Here is a 23645-nt window from a genome sequence, read left to right on the forward strand (position 1 = left end):
AGAGACCTTGGAGTGCAGGTTCATAGCTCCTTGAAAGTGGAGTCGCAGTTAGATAGGATAGTGAAGAAGGCATTTGGTATGCTTTCCTTTATTAGTCAGAGTATTGAGTACAGGAGTTGGGAGGTCATGTTGCGGCTGTACAGGACATTGGTTAGGCCATTGTTGGAATATTGCATGCAATTCTGGTCTCCTTCCTATCGGAAAAATGTTGTGAAAGTTGAAAGGGTTCAGAAAAGATTTACAAGTATGTTGCTAGGGTTGGAGGATTTGAGCTATAGGGAGAGGTTGAATGTGCTAGGGCTGTTTTCCCTGGACCGTCAGAGGCTGAGGGGTGACCTTACAGAAGTTTATAAAATTATGAGGGGCATGGATAGGTTAAGTAGGCAAAGTCTTTTCCCTGGGGTCAGGGAGTCCAAAACTAGAGGGCATAGGTTTAGGGTGAGAGGGGAAAGATATAAAAGAGACCTAAGGGGCAACCTTTTCACACAGAGGGTGGTGCGTGTATGGAATGAGCTGCCAGAGGATGTGGTGGAGGCTGGTTCAATTGCAACATTTAAGAGACATTTGGATGGGTATCTGAATAGGAAGGGTTTGGAGGGATATGGGCCGGGTGTTGGCAGATGGGACTAGATTGGGTTGGGATATCTGGTCGGCATGGACGGGTTGGACCGAGGGGTCTGTTTCCATGCTGGATATCTCTATGACTCTATGACTGTAATTGTTCACACGTGAAAAAACATACTGTTTTCTTATTTCAAGAACATCTCGACCTCCTTGGCGAAGCTATTCTCTCTAGCCCACCTCTCATAGATTGATGAGATGTGCAGGCTAGGTGGATTGGCCAACCTAAATTGCCCACAGAGTTCAGGAATGTGTAGGTTAGTCGGGGGAAATGTAGAGTAATTAAGTATGGAATGGATCTGGGTGGAATACTGTTTGGAGAGTTGGTATGGGCTTGTTGGGCCAAATGGCCTGTTTCCAAACTGTGGAGATTCTATGAAAAGCAACAGTAGGCCATTCTGCCCCTCAATCCTATTTCCCTCTTTTCAATAAAATCATAGCTGATCTGATTGTGGCCTCAGCTCGACTTTCCAGCCTGCTTTCCCATAAATCTGGAATTCTTCATCAATTTAACTCAGTAGTTGGACATCCTGAGGATGCTGCTGAGGCACAGGCAACTGTTTCCTTACCACAGATTAGAAGTTCTCCCTTCAATCTGACTGTACATTTGTTCTATTCTATCCACAACAGAACTCAGACACTGCTGCTGTGCCTCTTGCTACTCTGCAAGGCAAAGAAACTCTTGAATTTATTTATAACCTTTCACAACTTCAAAGTGTCCCAAAGTTGTTAGAGCAATTGAAGTACTTTTCAGAATGTGTTCTGTTTTGGAAATATCACAGCCTTCTGTAGGTATTTAATTAGAGGAAGAAGGAGTGCAGCCGATCTGGGATTGTGAAGGGTATTTTTGAATGGTAATGTGTATGGCTGAGGTACAAAATGAGTACATAGCATCTGTCCTTACCACGGAAGAAGACACTGTCAATGTTGTAGTGAAAGTGGTGGTAATTGAGACATTTAGTGGAACAAAATTTGATAAAGAAGTGTTATGAGAAAGGCAAGCTGTACTTAATTTAGAAATCACTGTGACCAGATCAGATGCATCGTAGGATACTGAGGGAAGTGAGGGAGAAAATTACAAAGACACAGGCTATAATCTTCCAATCCTCCTTCGATATCTGTTAATGCCAGAGGACTGGAGAATAATAAATGTTATACCTGTGGATCAACCCTGAAACTACGGGCTGGTTAGTTTCACCTCAGTGGTGAGTATCACTCCAGATGGAATTCAATCACTTGCACAAATGTGAATTAATTAAGAGGTCAGCCCAGATTTGATACAAGACAAATCATGTTTAACTAATTTCAGTTTTTTTTTGATGAGGTAAGATTCACAAGGATGTTACCAGAGCTAGATGTTTTGAGTTATAGGGTGAGACTGGATAGGCTGGGACTTCTTTACCTGGAGTGTAGCAGGTTGACTTTATAGAGGTTTATAAAATCATGAGACGTGTAGATAAGGTGAATAGCAAAGGTCTTTTCACCAGGGCAAGAGAATCCAAAGCTAGAGGGCATAGGTTTAAGGTAAGAGGAGAAATATTTAAAAGGGATCCAAGGGGCAATCTTTTCACCCAGACAGGGGGATATATTTTAAGGTGAGAGGAGAAAGATTTAAAAGGGACCTGAGGGGCAACTTTTTCACACAGAGGGTGATTCGTATGTGGAATGAACTGCCAGAGGAAGTGGTAGATGCAGGTACAGTTACATCATTTAAAATACATTTGGACAGGTAAATTAATAGGAAAGGTTCAAGTGATATGGGCCAAATGCAGGCAAATGGGACTAGTTTAGTTTGGGAAACATGCTCAGCATGGATGAGTTGGACTGTTTTCAAGCTGTATGAGTCTATAAGGTAACAGAGAGGATTCATGAAGGAAATACTGTTGATCTACCTCTAAAGGTGTTTGCTAATATGCCAAATAACATGCTTTCCCAGAAGGATTAGAACTGACAAGTCTCCAGATCCTGATGGCCTACATTCTGGGTTCTACAGAAAGTTGCATTGGGTTTAAAGTAGTGAATGTAATTACTTTTATTCAAAAAGTAGAGAGACAGAAAGCAGGAATCTACAGTCAAGTTAGCTTAACATCATTGACAAAATATTTAAAACTATTACTGACCATGTTATAGAAAACACTTAGAAACCTTCAAGAATTGGGCAGTGTCAACACGGTTTTATGAAAGAGAAACCATTGTTAACCAATTTATTGGAGATATTTGAAGATGTAACATGTTATGGATAAAGGAGAATCAGTGGATGTACTGTAATTAGATTTCTAGTTGGAATTCGGTAAAGTTTCATCAAAGGGCTTTGAGGAAAATAAACACCCCTAGTAAAAGAGGTAGAAATTTGGCATGGATAGAAGATTGGCTAACTGACAGGAAACTAAAGCATAAATGGGTCACTTTCTGGTTGGCAAAATGTAATGACTGGTATGCCACAGTAGTCACTTTTGAGGCCTCAGCTTTTCACAATTTATAGAAATGATTCACTGAAGGGACTGAAGGTATGATTGCTTACATTGCTGATGACATAGAGATCAGTCAGAAGGCAAGTTGTGAAGAGTACATAATGAGGCTCCAAAGAAATACAAATAGGTCAAGTGAGTGGGCAAACAACTGGTAAATAGAGTATAATGTGGGGATATGTGAAGCAATTCAATTTGAAATTAAGAGATCGTCCATTTAAGACATCGTCCATTTAAGAGATAGATTTTGCAAACATTTTCCTCAGAGTTATGAGACTTCACAATTCAAAATGCAGTGAAACCAGAGTCTTTGAATATTTTTAAGACAGAAGTAGAGAGATTCATGGTCAGCAAGGTTAATGGGGGTGGGTGGGAGTGTTAGACAGGCTGTAAGATGTATTGTATATCAGATTCATTATCAGCCTCTAAACCCTTTCAACATGCCTGATGGCAGAGAAGAGTGGGATTGTTGTGACAATGCTACCCGTTTAGCAAGGTTTGTTGACCTTGGTTTTTTTTACAAGAGGGGTTGTAAAGTCAGTGGTACTGAAATGGCTAACAGACGCTACCTAAGTCAACAATCAGAGGAGGCCTTTAGGTTTTTTTTAAAAACAGTTGTACAATGAAAGAGGAGTGGCCATTTCTCCCTTTTCAGGTTATTTCTAGATTGGTTTTGTTTTTAGCAGGGCGTCAGAGCGACTGGTAGCAGAGAAGCAACTACAGTGAAAAGAGGTTCCAAGCTTCAACAGAGTCTTGCCTGAACTTTCTCTCTGAATTCTCTCCTGCCTGTAAGAACCCATTTTTGAATTTACCATTTGACCAGGGGTGTGCTTATGGATGTTGCAGGAATTGGAACAGCTTCATTAAGTTGCGACTTTGAGACGGTTGAGTTTTCAAATAGGTAAGTTATTCTAAATTCTGTTTACTTTTGTTTGTGTTTCAACCATAGTGTGTAAATAAAGTGAGTATTGCTGCAACACTCCTGGAATATCTACCTTTTGAAAAATAAAAGTTAGGGTCTGGGCTACCTTCTTAAATTATTTTGAGGGGATCTGGTCCATAACAGTATCTCGTCGACCATCCTGGAAGAGACAAACCATTGTAATAATTTGTCCATAAGCACAGACCAATCCAATGGAAGTCTATAGCCAAGACCTTGGAATTGAGGATCGGAGAAAAGAGAGATGGTGAGTCCACTTCACAGAAACAGACCATTTGACCCACCTGTATATGCTGACATTTATACTGTGTATGAGCCTCCCACACCTTATTTTACCTCACTTGGTCAACATATATCGATGCCAAATACTAAATGACAGATCCTGTCATTCACAGAAACATCTCCCTCCAAAATCTAAACAATGTCATGTTGACATGCCATTTATAGTTTTTGATAGTGATGGGCTGTGGGGTTGAAAGGGAGAGATGTGGCGAGGAGGTCAGCATAACAGTGAAGCCTGCACAATCTTCACTGATCTTTGTACATCTACATTTTCCAGCAGGTGTCACTGGGTAACAGTCAGTTAAAGTGTCTACCTAAGGACACACTGAATCCTAACAGCACCACTTTAATGTGAGAATCTATTCTTGCACCTTCCTGCTAGATATCTGATTACCAGTCATAATGTTCCACATTGTAAACTGAGAAGGAGTCAATCTGCTGGTCTTTTCTAATATTATACCTAACCTACATAAATCCTATACCTCCCTTTCGAAGGACAATCTCATCAATGGTAATATCCTCCTTCAGCCTGAGATAAAAAAGAATCCTGTGGAAAATACAAACCCACCAAGAAAAAAAATCCTAATATGTATATCACAGTAAACATTGTCAATATGCTATATATATGCTAATCACTATCTTGAATGTACATTGATTAATAAACATTGATCATATGTATATTAATCATTAGGCATATATATATAGTATAGATTAATTGCATACGCATATATCATTTATTAGATATGTATAAAATTATTTATGTTCATGGTATATTGAACATATAGATTAATTACAGAAATATTGGGACACAAGAGGGAAAAAATCTAGTGAGTAGTTTCATGAGAATGCACTTCCTGAAAGTGCGGTTAGAACTGGTTGAATCGGTGCACTCAATAGGAAATTGAATAATTTTCTGAAGAGAAAGAATTTGCAGGCGAAATTTGTAACGAAAGGGCAGGGACAGTGAGACTGCCTAGTTCACTTTTGCAGAGGTAAAAACAAGGACTGCAGATACTGGAAACCAGGGTGCCTGCAGAGTGGAGCTCACTCTGCAGGCACCCTGCCTCTATTCCTGATGAAGGGCTTTTGCCCGAAACGTCGATTTTCCTGCTCCTCGGATGATGCCTGACCGGCTGTGCTTTTCCAGTACCACTCTAATCTAGACACTTTTGCAGAGGGCCAGCATGGATTTGATGGGCTGCATGGCCTTCTTCTGTGCTGTAACCATTCTATAATTATAAGATTCTATGGAATATGAATGAATATTTGACCGTTCAAAATAGAATATTTCTTAAAAACAGCCAAAACAGTCAGGTTCAGGTTCTAGGTTCAGTTACACTCAGAAATTCAGCAAGATTTAAACTGCTGTTTTTATGTCTTTCAGGAGGGATAAACAAGGACAAAATAAAAAATTGAATTGTCTTTAAAACAAACCTGACTCTCTCAGGAGAATTTATTGATCACCTTGTAAGAAGTATTAAGCTCTCGAAATCCACGCTGACAATTTAATATTTTCTATGTCAAGCAATTAGAAACCTCAATAAATTGAGAAAGTTCCTGTTCCTTCCCCTGTATTTGTGTAACCCTGTGTTGACTGGGACTCCCTTAGTGTCAGGGGCTTGGATGGGGTGGAATTTGTTAGATGCATCCAGAAGGGTTTCTTGAAGCAATATGGAAAAAGTGCAATTCGGGAAGGGGCCATACCAGACTTGGTATTGGGAAATGAACCCAGCCAAGTGTTTGAACTTTCAGTGGGGAAGCATTTCAGAAACAGTGACCATAATTCTCTAAGTTTTAAATTACTTACAGATAGGGATAAGAGTAGGCCCTAGGTGAAAGTACTAAAATGGGGGAATGCTAACTATGACAATATCAGGCAGGAACTGGAGAATGTAGATTAGGGGGAGCAGTTTGAGTAAGTCCACATCTGTCATGTGAGAATCTTTTACAGGTCAATTGGCTAGACTTCAAGACTAGCATGTTCCTGGGAAAATGAAGGATAAGGATGGTAAGATTTGGGAGCTTTGGATGACAAGTGAAATTGAGAACTTAGTCAAAAAGAAAATGGAGGCATATGTCAGGTTTAGGAAACAGAAGACTGACAGAGTCCTCAAAGAACATAAATCAGGGAAGAACTCAAACGGGGAGCTAGGAGAGTTAAAAGGGGTCACGAAACAACCTTGGCTAACAGGATTAAGGAAAATTCCAAGGTGTTTTATGCTTACATAAGGAGCAAGCGGGTAGCAAGAAAAAGGGTAGGTCCATTCAAAGACAAAGAAGGGAATTTATGCATGGAGCCGGAGGAAGTGCGTGAGGTCCTTAACAAATACTTTGCATCAATATTCCTAAAGGAGAAGGACATGATGGATGGTGAGTCTAGAGAGAGATAATGTTGATATTCTGGGACAGGCCAATATAAAAAGGAGGAAGTGGTGGCAGTTTTGAAAAGCATTAAGGTAGAACTGTCCCCATGGTCTGCTGGGATTTATATCCCAGAATACTGAGGGAGGGGAGGGACAAAATTGCTGGTGCTCTGTTCGAAGCCTTTCAACCTGTTCAGTCACAGGAGAGGTCCCAGAGGACTCGAAAATAGCCAATGTTGTTCCTTTGTTTAAGAACCGCAACTGGAATATTTGGGAAGTTACATGTCAATAATCCTTACGGATCAGTAGTAGGGAAATTATTGGAGGATTCTTAGGAATAGAATTTACTCGTATTTGGAACAATGTAGACTTACTAGTGATAGCCAGCATGACTTTGTGTGGGGAAGATCACATCTCACAAATTTGAGTTTTTTGAGGAAGTGACAAAGGTGATTGATGAAGGCACAGCGGTAGATGTCTACATGCACTTTAGCAAGGCCTTTGACAAAGTTCCCTATGGCAGGCTGACACAGAAGGTGGAGTCACACGGGATCAGCAGTGAGCTGGTAAGATTGATACAGAACTGGTTTAGTCACAGACGACAGACAGTAGTGGTGGAAGGGTGTTTCTCTGATTAGAAATATGTGACCAGTGGTATTCTGCGGGTATCAGTGCTGTTGTTTGTAATATATATAAGTGATTTGGAAGTGAAAGTAGGTGGCCTGATTGGTATGTTTGCAGATGACATAAAGATCAGAGCTGCAGTTTGTGAGGAGGATTGCCAGAGAATACAGCAGGATAGATACATTGGAGACTTGGATGGAGAATGGCAGATGGAGTTTAATCTGGACAATGCAAGATGATGTTTTTGGAAGGTCTAATGCAGGAGGGACGTACACGGTACAGTACATAGTAGAAACCTTAGTGACATTAACATACCGAGGGACATAGGCATACAGGCCCACAGTTCCCTTAAAGTGGCAGAAGAGTGGATAAGGTGGTCAAGAAGGCATGTGGCATGTTTGCCTTCAATTGCGAGAGACATAAAAAACTGCAGATGGTAGAATCCAAGGTAAACAAGTAGAAGGCTGGAAGAACACAGAGAGCCAGGCAGCATCAGGAGGTGAAGAAGTCAATGTTTTGGGCATAACTCTTCTTCAGGACTCAGGGTGGGGGTTAAGGGGAGTTGCAGATAAAAGGGAAGCGGGGTGGGAGAGATTTTGGGTGGGGAGAGGGGCAGGTTGGTGAGCTAGTGATAGGTGAACACAGGTAGAGGATACGGCCTGGTTGGTCGATGGGAAGAATGATTCCGATTGGTTGCTGGAAGGAGGGGTCAATCAGAGGAATGGAAGGGAGGAGGAGGGACTGGAATGGGAGTCAGGGGAAGGGAAGGGAGGTTATTCGAAATTGGAGAACGCATTGTTCCACACTGAAAATGAAGAGTTGTTCCTCCAATTCGCTGTGGCAATGGAGGAGGCCAAGGATGGTCATGTCAGAAAGAGAGTGGGAGGGGGAATTGAAATGGGTGGTGACTGGGAGGTCAGGTCCATCCCTGTAGGCCCAGCTGAGATGCTTGGCAAAATGTGCCCATTTTATGTTTATGTTTGGTCTCCCCAATGTAGAGCAGACCACATCAGGAGCACTGAATACAGAAAACAAAGTACAAAACTTGGAAAGTCATATTGCAGCTGGATTGAACTTTAGTTAGGCCATATTTGGAATATTGTATACAGTTCTGGTTGCCACACTACCAGAAGCATGTGGAGGCTTCAGAAAGGGTACAGAATTGGTTTACCAGGATGTTACCTGGTTTGTTTGCTAGAATAGAATAGTCATTTATTGTCACTTGTTTGTGAAAAGTGAAATAGTGAAAAGTTTGTGTCACCATACCACAGTATCTATATTAATAACAGACAGCATAGATGAGCAAAAATTAAGACATGAGGAGTGATTGGACAAACTTGGTTTGTTTTCACTTGAACTTCAGAGGCTGACGGGGTGACCTGACAGTCTTTACAAAATTATGAGAGGCATGGATAGAATGGATAGTTGGAGTCCTTTTCACAGAGTATAAATGTCAATTACTAGACAACACAGGTCTTAGGTAAAACAGGGAAAGTTTAAAGGAGATGTGAGAGGCAAGATATTTTTTACACAGAGGGTGGTAAGTGCCAGGAATGTGCCGTGAGGGGAGATGATGGAGTCAGATACTATAGCAGCATGTAGCATCTTGTCAGATATATGAATAGGCAGAGAATAGAGGGATAAGGACCTCTCAGGCAAAAGGATTTTAGTGTAGAAATACATCATGTGCCATTGCAGTCTTGGTGAGCAAAAGGGCCTGTTCCTGTGCTGTCATTACATTACATTACATTACAGTGTGGAAACAGGCCCTTCGGCCCAACAAGTCCACACCGCCCCGCCGAAGCGCAACCCACCCATACCCCTACATTTACCCCTTACCTAACACTACGGGCAATTTAGCATGGCCAATTCACCTGACCTGCACATCTTTGGTGGGAGGAAACCGGAGCACCCGGAGGAAACCCACGCCGACACGGGGAGAACGTGCAAACTCCACACAGTCAGTCGCCTGAGGCGGGAATTGAACCCAGGTCTCTGGCACTGTGAGGCAGCAGTGCTAACCACTGTGCCACCCGTGCTGTCCTGTTCTTCCTTCTCTGTTCCTCGGTAACAAATAGGAGCCGCGAGTATTATCCACTGGGGACTTGACTCTATGGTAGGGACAAGATTAGAGTGGTGCTGGAAATGCACTGGAAGTCAGGCAGCATCCGAGGAGCAGGAAAATCGACATTTTGGGCAGGAGCCCCTCATCGGGAATGGTAGGGAGGTCATCCAAGGTTGAGGACAGTACTGCCTACGGAGCTCTGAAGCTGCCAAGCCTCTCTTCCCACATTTTCACGGGAAAGGGCCAGTTTCCTGAGGTGCAGATCTCGTTCAGTTAGTAGCTTCCTTTGAATCGGAATATTATTAACTCTACAAACATTCCCTGAAGTGCAAAACCGTATTCACTGCCATTTACCGCAATCTCATTTAGAATTCAGCAACTGGTTCCCAGGAACTCTATTAGCCATGTTAAACCTGTAACACTGCAATATAACAGATGGTTTCGGGTCATAGTGTCTGCTACTATATCTGTCAGTTCACCAGAGGATTTTGTCTCCGGGGTTGGTGAGTAGGTCAAACTCTTTCTGATGCTGAAAATCAGGGCCCCACAAACAGTGGGGAGAGTGACGTTTTGTTAGTGAAGCCATTAAATCCCATTTGCCTGAAAATATTCTCTCAATCTTTCGGTGCACTGGGGCCTACCCACTGCATCACAAGATTCCAGTTTCCCAGCAATTTCAATAACTTCCCTATCACAGTCTTATTGATTCCATTGGAAGGCAGGACTGGTGGAAAGTTTTCTTGACTCTCATCGCTCATGTTATAACCCAGGTAATCTGACTGGAAAGGAACGTTGTTTATTGTTGAACACCAAAACAGAGCCACAACTAGTGATGTGCATGGGTTAGTCCCAGCCCGGACAGATAGTTCTACAGACCCATCCCTAGGTCTGCATTATAGTAAGTTCAGGTAACGAGCAGGCCATGACCTGTCACCAGTTTCACTCATACTCAACAAGCTCCACTGGGAGATTAATTAGCGAATCCTCATGTACCATGAAGAGTTAACACAGTCCCGTTATATTTCAGCCCCTTTGGGAGAAAGCCATTGTTGCTTGCTTATTATGCCCGTATCAGCTATTAATGATTTTCTCATATGTGAGAATGAGCTGTGTGAGTAGGTATTCAGAGTTGTTGGCGATGAAATTGTTCATCTTGTGACTCGGCCACCCACTGATTGTAGAGATCTACACAAACTTAAAGCTTTGAGTTTCCACCCACTCGCATACAACCAGACATTATTTCCCTGACAGTTCATCCCAGAGAACAGGGATTGTCAGCCCCTTTACTGAGGCAGGGAACCAAACCCTAAATTCCCGAAATGTGTCTCTTTCCTGCATAGATCTATAAGAAATGTTATAAAGTATTACCTCTGTGGGAGTCTCTTGCCATTACACTTCAGCTATTGATAAGGATGGAGATCCTACTTATTCAAGGGCAGGAGTGTCACCCTAACGTTTCTGACTACCCACTGAAGATAAGAAAAATAAAGACTAGCATTTGTACAGTGCCTTTCACAGTTTTGGGATGTCCCAAAGTGCTTTTCAGCTAAGGAAATAAAGTTTGAAATGTGGGTGAAAATGCAGTAGCCAAATTGCGCACAGCAAGCTCCCACTGGCTGCAATGAGACAATGTCCAAATCTATTTTCGTGATGTTAGTTTCACTGAGCGCCCAAGTGACTGGGTAGTTGAACGTAACTAATCGGATAGCCCTTTTAAAGAGCCAACACAATCACAATGGGGTGAGTAGCCTCCTGCTGTGCTTCTTCATTCTAGATTCCATTGTGTAGATATTAGCAAGAGATTTAGTGTGTGACATTGGTTTAGACAGGATAATAGAGTCATAGAGTCAGAGAGGTGTACAGCATGGAAACAGACCCTTTGGTCCAACTCATCCATGCTGACCAGACATTCAAAATTAATCTAATCCCAGTTGCCAGCATTTGGCCCATATCCCTCTGAACCCTTCCTATTCATGTACCCATCCAGATGTCTTTCAAATGTTGCAATTGTACCAGCCTCCACCATTTCATGTGGCAGCTCATTCCATACACGCACCACCCTCTGCTTGAAAAAGTTGCCCCTTCGGTCCCTTTTAAATCTTGCTTCTCTCATCCTAAGCCTATGCCCTCTAGTGCTAGACTCCCCCACCCCAGGGAAAAGACCCGTCTATTTACCTTATCCATTTTTAATTTTTAATTTTAATTTTATGAACCTCTATAAGGTCACCCCCCAGCCTCCGACTCTCCAGGGAAAACAGCCCCAGCATATTCAGCCTCTCCCTATAGCTCAAAATACATTTGTCCCTGAGAATAGCAACAGTCTGGTTTAGGAGTTAAAACTAAGCTGGTTCCACTCACACCACGTACAACATATAACTTCTTTGACATCTGCTGGGTGCACTGCACAGATAAGGTACCATTAGCATTGCTTTAAACAACAACACTGACAACCTCCATTCCTATAAATGCAGAAAAACATCCTGAGACACTTCACAAAATACCAAGTTTCAGAAACAAATATTAAGATTGAAGACTGAAAGCCCTGGCCTGTGGAACTCATTATCACAGAGGGCTATGGAGGCCAAGTCATTGAGTGTCTTTAAGACAGAGATAGATAGGTTCTTGATTAGTAAGGGTTAAGGGGAGAAGGAAGGACGATGGGGTTGAGACACATGTCAACAAGATTGAATGATGGAGCAGACTGGATGGGCCGAATGGCCTAATTCTGCTCCTATCTTACGATTTTATAGTCTATGATATAGGTGTTAACAGGTGTTAAAGAAAGACAGTGGGTTAGTGAGGTAGAGAGGTTTAAAGAATGAATTACAGAGCTTGGGGACTAGGGAGCCAAAGACACTGCTGCTAATGGCAGAGCAATTAAAATCGGGGAGGTGCAAGAGACCAGAAGTGGAGTTTCATAGCTATCTCAGTGGGTTGTGGGGCTGGAGGGTATTACAGACTTATAGGGAAGAGTGAGACCTCAGAGAGATTTGAAACAGTAAGAGAATTTTAAAACTGAGACATTAGTAGAACTGAGAGCCAATGTAAGTCAGTGAGCATAGGAGAGAATGGATGTTGGTGTCAAGCAAGCAATGGATATTGGTGGACACAAGCAGCAAAGTTAACAATGCATTCAGGTTTATGGAAGATAGGTTGGTCAACCAGGAGAACATTGAACAATCTGATTTGACTGCTGCTGTAAGTTTTAATTCTGAAGATGCCCATCCCACCAACCCTGATATAGAAAATCAGAGATCTGCACGCAGGCCATACAACAGGTTAACATGTTGCAGAGAACCATAATCTGCATCTCACTATTAAGTAACTCCAATACTAATCCAAAAACACACAACTATATCTTGTAAGTGAACATGGTTTAAAAATGACTCCTGGAAGTCACTGCTGAGAAATAGTGCTTCATCCTCCACTTTTAACAAGATACAAAGGTCAGATGGATACCAGCTTTCCTTAGAGGGTCAGAAATCTCCGAGAGTTAATCACTGCATTGAGAAAAATTGGCATACTATGTAGTAAGTTAATCCATAAAAATGATATGGTGGTTGGTTTGGAGACAAAGATAGTAAAACAAGCCCATGGATATAAACGAATGTCTCACAATGCAACGCAAGGTGCTCCTGGTAAAGAGCTGCACAATGAAATCAGGAGTGCTAAGGTTATTGTGCTAAAATTCCAATTTCTTTATCATCTTCATCCTTCTCTCTTTTGTTTTTTTTTCCTGACATTAATTCTAGCTTAGTTATAACTTCTGAACAAGGTTACTTAGCTGTGTGTGATTCACCAATAGTTATACCTTCGGGAGCCAGGTTCGATTCCAGCCTCAGGTGACTGTCTGTGTGGACTTTGCACATTCTCCTCGTGTCTGTGTAGGTTTCCTCCGGGTGCTCCGGTTTCCTCCCAGAGTCCAAAGATGTGCAGGTCAGGTGAATTGGCTATGCTAAATTGCCCATAGTGTTAGGTGCATTAGTCAGAGGGATATGGGTTACTCTTCAGAGGGTTACTCTTTGGAGGGTCGGTGTGGTCTTGTTGGGTTAAAGGGCCTGTTTCCACACTGTAAGAAATCTAATCTAAAATCTCATAAAGTCATACAGCATGGAAACAGTCCCTTCGGTCAAACTATGCCAACTATCTTCCCAAACTAAACTAGTCCCACTCGCCTGTGTTTGGCCCATTTCCCTTTCAACCTTTCCTATTCATGAACTTATCAGAAATATCTTTTGAATATTGTAATTGTACCTGCATCTATCATTTCCTCTGGCGATTCATTCCACATAAAATCACTGTCTGTGTAAAAACATTGCCCTCATGTCCTTTATTAATATTTCTCCTCTCACCTTAAAAATATGCCCCCTAGTTTTTGAACTCCCCCACCCTAGGGGAAAAGACTTTTGTTATTCACCTTATCAATGCCCCTCATGATTTTATAAACGTCTATAAGGTCACCCCTCAACCTCCTAAGCTCCAGTGACAAAAGGTCCCAGCTATCTAGTCTATTTTCTACTGGCTCCCTTGATTGGCCCAACAGCTTAGATCCTGAAAAATTAATAATCTTATCAAATATAATATAACGTGCATAAAATCATGTTGACTTTGTCTGATCATACTATAATTTTCCAACTTTGATATTAAGACTTTCTTAACAATAGTTTCTAGAGTTTTCCTAACAGATTTCATACTTCAGACATGTATCTCCAGTCTTCTACCATGAAGTCAGATAAAATATTTCACTAGCAAGTTTTGAGAAGATTTGTAGCTCAGGTTGAGGTTCTGGATGTAGGTTTGCTCACTGAGCTGGAAGGTTCATTTCCAGATGTTTTGTCACCATACTAGGTAACATCTTCAGTGAGTCTCTGAATGAAACACTGATGGTGTAGCCCGCTTTCTATTGAGATGTATTAGTGAGAGAGGGTCATGTTGTTTTGTGGCTAATTGATGTTCATATATCCTGGTGGCTAAAACTAGGCTAAAAGAAAAAGACATGACCCACTCCCACTTGTATCCTTACATACAGATGAGGAAGGACACCACTTCAACTGGGACAACACATCCATCCTAGGACAAGCCAAACAGAGACACACACGAGAATTCCTAGAAGCATGGCATTCTAACCGAAACTCGATCAACAAACACATTGACTTGGATCCCATTTACCACCCCCTGAGAAAAAGAACAGGAAATGACATCATCATAGAAAATGACATCACTACAGGAAATGACATCACCAAGCCAAGGAAACACAAGCATCTGAATAGAAAGCCAGCTACACCATCAGTGCTTCATTCGGCAGCTCACTGAAGATGTTACCTCGTACGGTGACGAAACATCTGGAAATGAACCTTCCAGCTCAGCGAGCAAACCTACATCCAAATTATTTCACTGTTTCTGCCTTTTTCTCATTACTCCATAACTTGCCCTGTCTCTCCCTCTATGGACCAATGATTACTTTAGCTACTCTCTTCCTTTACAGTTAATGTAGGAATTGGCAATAAATGTTTGCTGAACTAGTAACACCCACACCCATGAAGAAATAAATGTTAACAAAAAAGTTTGCTTGAACCTAATTGTTTGTTATGCTTTTGTTGTTGATTCCCGAGTGGACCATGGTAACTGGATTTCCTCTGTTGTCAGTTTCCACATACAGGATCGTTAGCTAAAATTAAAAATCATGAAACTGAAGGCTAATCATTGACCTCATTAAGAGACTGGTTAGGAGATAGAAAGAGTTGAATAATGGATATGTTTTTGAATAGAAGGTAAGTGATTAGTGATGTCCCACAGGGATCTGTGCTAGGTCCTCAACTATTCATTATATTTATTAATAATTTAGATAACATAGTGGAGAGCCACGTATCCACGTTTTCTAATGACACAAAGATTGATGATTTAGTAAGAAGTGTAGACAGGAGCAAAAAATTACAGAAAGTCAGTGATAGATGAAGTGAGTGGGTGAAACAGTATTAGGTGGATTTCAACATAGGTAAAGATAAGGTTATACACTTTGCATAAAAAAACGATGGGTTCACTATTATCTAAATGATAAAGAATTTTGGACCAGTGAAGGTCCAAGTAGGACTCCGTGAATGCAGATCACAGAAATGTAGTAGTCAAGTACAAATCACAATCAAAAAGACTAAATAGACTTATATGATAGGTACCGAAACCCTGGTCAGTCATCATCTGAAGTATTGCATACTGTTTGCAGTAGGATATGCTGGCCTTGGAAAAAGTGCATTGCAGATGCACCAGAACGTTACCAGGCTCCTAAGATCATGAGAAGAAATATCTAAAATAGACTTGCTTTATCTGGAATGTAGAAGGTGAAACGGTGATTTAACTGAGAAGTTTCAGATTTTTTAAACAAATTAATAGGGTGGGTAGTGTGAAACATTTTCCACTGGTGAAGAGTCTAGGACAAAGGATACATGATACAAAAATAAATGTCAGGCATTCATTTATGAAAGACCTCTTCACGCAAAGAATGGTCAAAGTGTAGAATATTCTTCCACAAAAAGAATAGATGATAGGTCAATTAATCATTTTAAATCTGAGATCACTAGCTTTTTGTTAGACAAAAGGATTTTTGGTTATGAAGCTAAGTTAGCTGGATGGAGTTAAAGGAAAAAATCATAATTTCATTCAGTGGGAGACAGGTTTGAAGCGCTGAAAGACCACCTCCTGTTCCCATCACGGAAGGACTGTAGGGTCTTCTGCATGGACTTTGACCAACTGCACAACTTTCTTCATCCATAAATATCCTGTAGATTGTGTAAATAACAGACACATCACATGGACAATTATGCCACTGACTGACTTTTCAACAATTCCATACATACAGGAAGAAGGAATCCAATCAGCTCCTTCAGCCTGTTTCAGTGTTTGTAGAAAAACATTCACACTACCATTCTACTAATCTCTTTCAAAATTCTGAAACTCTGCAGCTAAATCACCTTTTCACCTTCTACATTCCAGGTAATGCAAGTCTAGTTTAGATATCTCTTCTAATAACCTTTGGAGCCCTGGTGATGTTTTTATGAATCTAAAATGTATTTTCCCAAGACCAACATATCCTGCCCTGAATGGTACATAATACTTCAGATGATGTCCAACCAGAAACATAGAAAATAAGCCGAGTAGGCCATTCAGCCCGTTGAACCTGTTCCACTATTCAATTGGAACATTTGCAACCCATGAATGAATTAAAAAACACAGATACCTTGAGTGCTGTCTTTTAACATCCAATTGCTGTATTGCAATTTCCATTACGTAAAAGCTAGATCTAAAAGATGAATTTGATTCTGTAACATTCTTTATACAGTGAAAACAATGGAGAGTTTAAAATAAATGCTTTTCAATTCACGGATCAGACAGCCATTTCTTAGAAATCCATTCTCATATCCTCAAAAGCAAAGGTATGAAAACTGATATTAAAACTCCAATGGTATAATATGTCAAATCTCAGCTCTTTCATGGAAAATAAGTCTCCTCAAAGATAATCATTCAAAGAATCATGACTGGTTTATGGTGCTCCAAATGAGTTCATTTTCATTTTTATTGCCTGGGTCTCCAGAATTTTGAGAAGCATTTTGGAGGTTGTTTTCCATGATTCTGTCCATTTCTAAGTTAGAATATCAGTTTATGGTGACTAAATGAGTCATATTATGTTTTTATTGCTTGGATTCCTGGTTGGCTCATCAGTATTTTTGCAGCTTAAATTCTGCAATTCTCTCTGGCTTTCTGTGAAATCACGAAGCAGTGGCCTTGATCAAACTTACAGAATTACAATGCCTAACTCTGGAATTACATTTTGGGGAACTAATGGAATATCCTAAATAAAAAGCTGATAATATTAACATAGTTTTTTTTTAATATTAAGGAAGAGCTTTCTTGAAAATTAAATTGCAGTTTTGGGATATATGTGAAAAGAAATATCTGATGATGAAAGGTCAACTTGAAATGTTACCCTCTGATTCTCTCTACAGATGTTGCCAGACCTGCTAAACGTTTTCCAGTTTTATTTGTTTCTATTTTTGCTTATAATATTGCTTGTGTTCTCTTAAAGAACTCTCTGATGAGCCAATATATTGAGTACACATTTCTAATGTGCATAAATCTGGAATTTTACCATCTGTTCTGAAACATTCTCAAGATAACTGAAATAATTCACAGTTAAGAATTGTTTTCAAAAGGATTCAGAGAGTCAGGTGCATTGAGGTGTTGCTGGGTCAGTCAGTCAGTACTTTAACAGTTAGAACATGGAGTATTGTCACATCAGATATATATATTCCTCAAAATTGTATTTTATTGTTATAGAAGTCTTTTTTCTTAGTTAAATTCTCTGCTAACATTCTTTTCTTTTTAGCATCCTGATTTGGAAAGCTCGCGTAAAAGAGTTCTGCATGTGCCTTGTGTTGAGAATTCAGCAATGAGTCTCGGTACAGCAACTTAACCCTTTCCTATCCCAATAATATACAAGCCTCCAAAATATTTTGGAGCCTCAATTACCAGCCTCATGCACTTCTAAACATTGTAATGACCCCACCACTGAGAGTTGTGTCTCCTCATGTCTTAAGTGCTGGAATTCCCTCTCTCAACTTCTCCCCTGCTCTTCCCTCCTGCAGGGTGGTCCTTAAAACCATTGTCCACATTTCTGATTATCTGCCCTAAGGTCTCCTTGATATCAAACTGTGTCTGCTATCACCCTAATGAAGTGCTTGCACTCTTTTATTATGTTAAAGTCACGAAGTAAATATGCATGTTGCTGATTTGAAAAGGTTACCCAAGTGTTACAGCTAGTGTTTATACAAGTGTTCACTGGTATAACAGTTCACAATAGAGTAAACAATGTCTGATGCTTAATAGGAGTTTGTACAACAATTATTGCAGCAGAGTGTACCATCTACAAGATGCACTGCGGAAATTCACCAAGGATTCTCAGACAACACCTTCCAAACCCACAACCACTACTATCTAGAAGGACAAGGGCAACAAACACATGGGAACACCACCACCTGCACGTTATCCTCCAAGCTCCTCACCATCCTGACTTATATCCTAAAATATTTCACCATTCCTTCCCTGTCACTGGGTCAAAATCCTGGAATTCCCTAACGGCATTGTGGGTCTACCTACAGCACATCGACTGCAGTGATTTAAGATGGCAGCTCACCACCACCTTCTCAAGGGCAAGTAGGAATTGGAGATAATTACTCGTCCAGCCAATGATGCCCACATCCCCTGAGTGGATTTTTAAAAATCTCATTCATCATCCTTTTTCAAGCATTGATTAATGACACCTCTTTTACTTTGTATGGTGTAAAAATTAAATCTTTCAAGCATAGCAATTATTTCAGTTCTCGATTGTGCCAACTCCATACAAATCTACTTTTCAAAGTAAGTTTTGGAAGCAAAGTGCGAGCATCAGACAGCCAACGTTTGGATATAACACTCACATTGTATTTGTTCCAATCCTGGTAAAACACCGACAGGACAACGAAGGGCATGACTCCCAGTCCCACCAAACAATCACTGACAGCCAGGTTGACCAGAAATACCGAGGTCACTGAGTGGAAATGTTTAGTCACAACAATAATGGTGATCACCAGAACGTTACCTGAAATGACATTTTTGAAAAATGCTAAAACCTAAAATTAAAATAATTCCATATTGTCAAGGCAGAAAGAGGGGTGGATAAGGAACCACTCTGGGAGGGAATTATTGCATTCAAACCTAAACTGAACTGAAAAGGTCTAAGGAAGGTTGGTGTGAAAACTAGAAACCTGGGGATGGACTAAAGGGTTCTGAGGTGTCTGGGTGTGTCTGGGATTTTGACCTGTGTGGGTCTGGGACTTTAACCAGTGTGGGTCTGGGACTTTGACCAGTGTGGGTCTGAGACTTTGACATGTGTGGGTCTGGGAATTTTGATGTGTTTAGGTTTGAGGGGAGTTTGCTCTGGAGTCCAGCCCTCATAAAAGAAATGGTGACTGCAGTCAAGACATTAGAGAGGGAAGGTTATAGAGTTGTGAATGTGGCAGAGGGTCAGGGATGTAGACCTACACAATGAGGAGATGGATTGCAGGAACCACACCTACCTAATCAGGGAGACAGTCTGGAAGTCCAGATCTATGCAATGGAGCACCTGGAGTTCTTGATCTCTGTAACAGGGAGAGAGGTCTGGGTGGTCTACACCTGTATAATGGGACAGTGGGGTCTGGGTGGTTTAGACTTGTATAAAGGGGCAGGGGTCTGCGTGGTCTAGATCTGTATAATTAGGAGAAAGTGAAGACTGCAGATGCTGGAGATCAGAGTTAAGAGTGTGGCACTGGAAAAGCACAGCAGGTCAGGCAGCATTTGAGGAGCTGGAGAATCAACATTTTGGTCATAAGCCCTTCATCAGGAATTAGGCTTGTGAGCCAAGGGGTTAGTTCTGAAGCAGACTCGCCTCATCTTCCGCCTTGGGACCCTCCCACCACACTGGATCAATGTGGACTTCACCAGTTTCCTCATTTCCCCTCCCCCACCTTATCCCAGATCCAATCTTCTAACTCGGCACCACCCTCATCACCTGTCCTACCTGTCCATCTTCCTTCCCACCTATTTGCTCCACCCTCCTCTCCAACCTATCACCATTACCCCCACCTTGATCCACCTATCACACTCTCAGCTACCTTCCCTCCGGCCCCACCCCCCTCCCATTTTTCTCTCTACCCTCCCCCCCCCCCCCCCGGCTCACAAACCTCATTCCTGATGAAGGGCTTATGCCCAAAATGTCAATTCTCCTGCTCCTCGGATGCTGCCTGACTTGCTGTGCTTTCCCAGCAATACACTCTAGGTGTGTATAATTGGTGAGAGGGATCTTTGTGGTCTAGACCTAGGTGGTGGCTGGGGTCATAGTGGATGATGGGGTATGGGGGTTAGGAGCTGGGTGGTGGGGAGTGGGTGAGTGGTGTAGATTGGTGGGTGGTGGGTGATGGTGTTTGGGGTGATGGCTGGTAAAGTGGGGGTTGGTGGAGTGGAAGGGGTGGGGTGAGGTTGGTGGCTGGGGTCACAGCTAGAACAGCCTTGATCCTCCCAGTTCCCCTGGGACTGAGCAGAGCTGGAGGATTGTCCAAATCCAGATCGTGAGCCGAGAATTGCCGCTACACTATCTGGACTGCAACCCTGTGAAAAGGAAAGGTTTACAGAATGTACTCAATCATCAAACCCAATCTTTTCTCCCTCATTAAATGCTGCAATTATTATTTCCGTTCTGTTTTGCTGATTAAATCCCAATGCTTGGTATATTTTGATCTACATGGTTTATATATAATTCCACACACATTAACATAGAGAAATAATTAGGGTAAATGTTTCTGTTTAAATATTTATGGATCTCACTTTTCAAGTATTTGGTAGTTTTGAACGTTTCAGTTGACGATAAAGTGAAGACTTTAAGCAGGGAGGAGATGGTTGCTTGTCCTATTGATAGATACATGTACAGAGAGAACACACAGAGAGCGAGAGAGAGTTAGAGAGAGACACGCACAGAGACAGGCACACAGAGTCAGAGACAGAGAGACACACAGAGTCAGAGAGAGAAGCACACACAGACAAAGAGTCAGAGAGACATACAGTCAGAGACACAGAGACGGAGAGACACACAGAGACATACAAAAACAGAGAGGCGCACACACAGACACAGAGAGAGACAGTCAGAGACATACACAAAAACAGACAAAAAGCGAGAGACACACACAGACTCAGAGACATGGAGAAAGAGACAGACACACAGACAATTGACACAGAGACTCAGAGACAGAGACAGATGCCTAGAGAGACATAGACATACACATAGACACCTGCACACACAGAATTAGACATATACACAGACACAGAAGGGAGCAGTGACCCTGATACAAACCTGCAATCGCCGCCAGGCACATCAGGACCATGATGGTTTCCAGGAGGATCTTGACCGGGACGGACGGCGATCCGGAGCCGGGAGGGGAGGCGCTGGGGGCCGGCCAGCGATTCTGGCCGGTGCCGGCAGCTCCGAGCGACAGGTTGCCGAGGAGAAGCGGCGGGGTCTCCATGCTCAGGCGGCAGTGTCGCCCCTGGGGAGGTGGGCAGCGGCTGATGGTGAGCCCATAGCCCCGGGGAGCCGGCTGCCCCAGCGCCGCCGATCAGCTGAGGACCCCCTCCTCTTCCCTCCCCGGGGGGAAGGGGGCCCCAACCCGGGCTAATGTCAGTCCCTGCACCCCACACCCCCGTCCCCCAACAGCAGTAGCCGGGGCTCGGTATGGCACTCCAATCCACCAGCCAGGAGAAATATAAAAGAAAATCCCCTGTCCGCGATGACCCCTTAAATTCTTCCCATCTCTTCTTTTTCCTCTCTCCCTCCAGAATTCTTCATTAAATAAAAACACGCTACAAAAATCCTTCAGGGAATCTCAAGCTCAGCTGCATGGGACAGTTCAGCTACTTGGTGTATCCGCTGCCTCCGTTCTCGATGGGGTCCTGGATGGATATAAAGTCACTGTGTATTTTCTTTCCTCTCTCTCTCTCTCTCTCTCTCAAAATCTTCTGCCTCCCCTCCTCATACACTCCACATTGCCCACAGCAGCAAGCAGTCAGCTCTGCACCTGACTCCGCCCCGCCCGATTACCCTCCTCCCACACCCCACACTGGCATCAAGGAGGTGTTGGTGGTGGGAGGGGGGATAGACATACACCAAGAGTGAGCTGAGGTGGGGGCGGGACTAGCACAGACCACCACTTACCCATAAATACTGCAACATCCTAGACACAGACTTGGCACATGTGTGTGTGAGAGAGAGAGTTAACATCTTAGGTGCTGCCTTTGATTTTAATCAGAGCTGCTGGATGTTATAGATGAGGTGGTGGCGTCCCTATCTGTGAGCCAGGAGACCCTGGTTCAAGTCCCACCTGCTTTAGCGGTTTGCAATAATATCTCTGAATGAGCTGATTAGAAAATAGCTAGATGGATAGTATATGAATTGGGGCAGCACAGTGGCTCGCACTGCTGCCTCACAGTGTCAGGGTCCCAGGTTCGATTCCAGCCTCGGGCGACTGTCTGTGTGGAGTTTGCACATTCTCCCCGTGTCTGTGTGGGTTTCCTCTGGGTGCTCTGGTTTCCTCCCACAGTCCAAAGATGTGCAGGTCAGGTGAATTGGCCATGCTAAATTGTCCATAGTTGTTAGGAGCATTAGTCAGAGCAGGGGTGGGTTACTCTTCAGAGGGTCATTTTGGATTTGTTGGGCTGAAGGGCCTGTTTCCACACTGTAGGGAATCTAATCAGGAAGGGTTCAGGTGGATATGGGCCATGGATTACACCTGAAACGTTGACTTCTCCATCTCCTGATGCTACCTGGCTTACTGTGTTCTTCCAGTCTCCTGTTTGTCCACCATAGGCCAAATGCTGGCAAATGGGACTAGATCTCCCACAGTCCAAAGATGTGCAGGTCAGGTGAATTGGCCATGCTAAATTGCCCGTAATGTTAGGTAAGGGGTAAATGTAGGGGTATGGGTGGGTTGCGCTTTGGCGGGGCGGTGTGGACTTGTTGGGCCGAAGGGCCTGTTTCCACATTGTAAGTAATCTAATCTAGTCTAATTAATTTAGGAAATCTGGTTTGCTTGGATGAGTTGGACCAAAGAATCTGTGGGACTTTTTTCACTGGAGCGTGGGAGGTTGACAGGTGTCCTTACAGTTTATAAAATCATAAGGGGTATAGATAGGGTTAATGGTATGTGTCTTTTCTCTAGGTTAAGGGATTTCAAGACTGGGGAAGGGACATATTTTGAGGTGAGAGAGAGAGATTTTAAAAAGACATGGGGCAATTTTTTACACAGAGGGTGGCGCACATGTGGAATGAACTTTCAGAGGAAGGAGTGGATGTGGGCTCAATTACGTATAAAAGGCATTTGGATAAATACATGAATAGGAAATATTTGGAGGGATGTGGGCCAGGAACTGGCAGGTGGGACTAGTTTAGTTTGGGATTATGTTCAGCATGGACCGGTTAGACCGAAGGGTCCATTTCCATGCTGTACATCTCTATGACTCTACATAGGAGGCAAATATTTTCTCTGCAGCGAGCTCAGAACGGGAGGAGCAGAGAGCAGCACTCAGCACTCACAATGTGCTCAGTACCTTTAATATATTTTTAAAAAGGCCCGAGTCACAGTGTCTGATGTCATGTTTTATTGTGTTTCTCATTTTAGTAAATAATACATCCCTTTTTCACTCAGGAAATCTTGTAATTGGCTTCT

General features: G+C 42.5%; 1 protein-coding gene across 1 annotated transcript in view; it reads right to left on the reverse strand.

Annotated features, from left to right (window-relative positions):
• The window catches only part of LOC122552627 (5-hydroxytryptamine receptor 1D), a 37720-nt gene extending 15769 nt beyond the window's left edge, over window positions 1-21951 (reverse strand). The window contains exons 1-2 of the mRNA XM_043695405.2: window positions 21278-21951; window positions 18831-18991 (exon numbers count right to left, since the gene is read on the reverse strand). Coding sequence (XP_043551340.2) covers window positions 18831-18991; window positions 21278-21449 — 333 coding nt within the window. The 5' untranslated portion in view covers window positions 21450-21951. The remainder of the gene's footprint in view (window positions 1-18830; window positions 18992-21277) is intronic.
• Between the last annotated feature and the right edge of the window lie 1694 nt (window positions 21952-23645).

The sequence above is a fragment of the Chiloscyllium plagiosum genome, unplaced genomic scaffold (genome assembly GCF_037043375.1).
Source record: "Chiloscyllium plagiosum isolate Xiang-an unplaced genomic scaffold, Cpla_swu_hap1 HiC_scaffold_10, whole genome shotgun sequence".
Taxonomy (NCBI): domain Eukaryota; kingdom Metazoa; phylum Chordata; class Chondrichthyes; order Orectolobiformes; family Hemiscylliidae; genus Chiloscyllium; species Chiloscyllium plagiosum.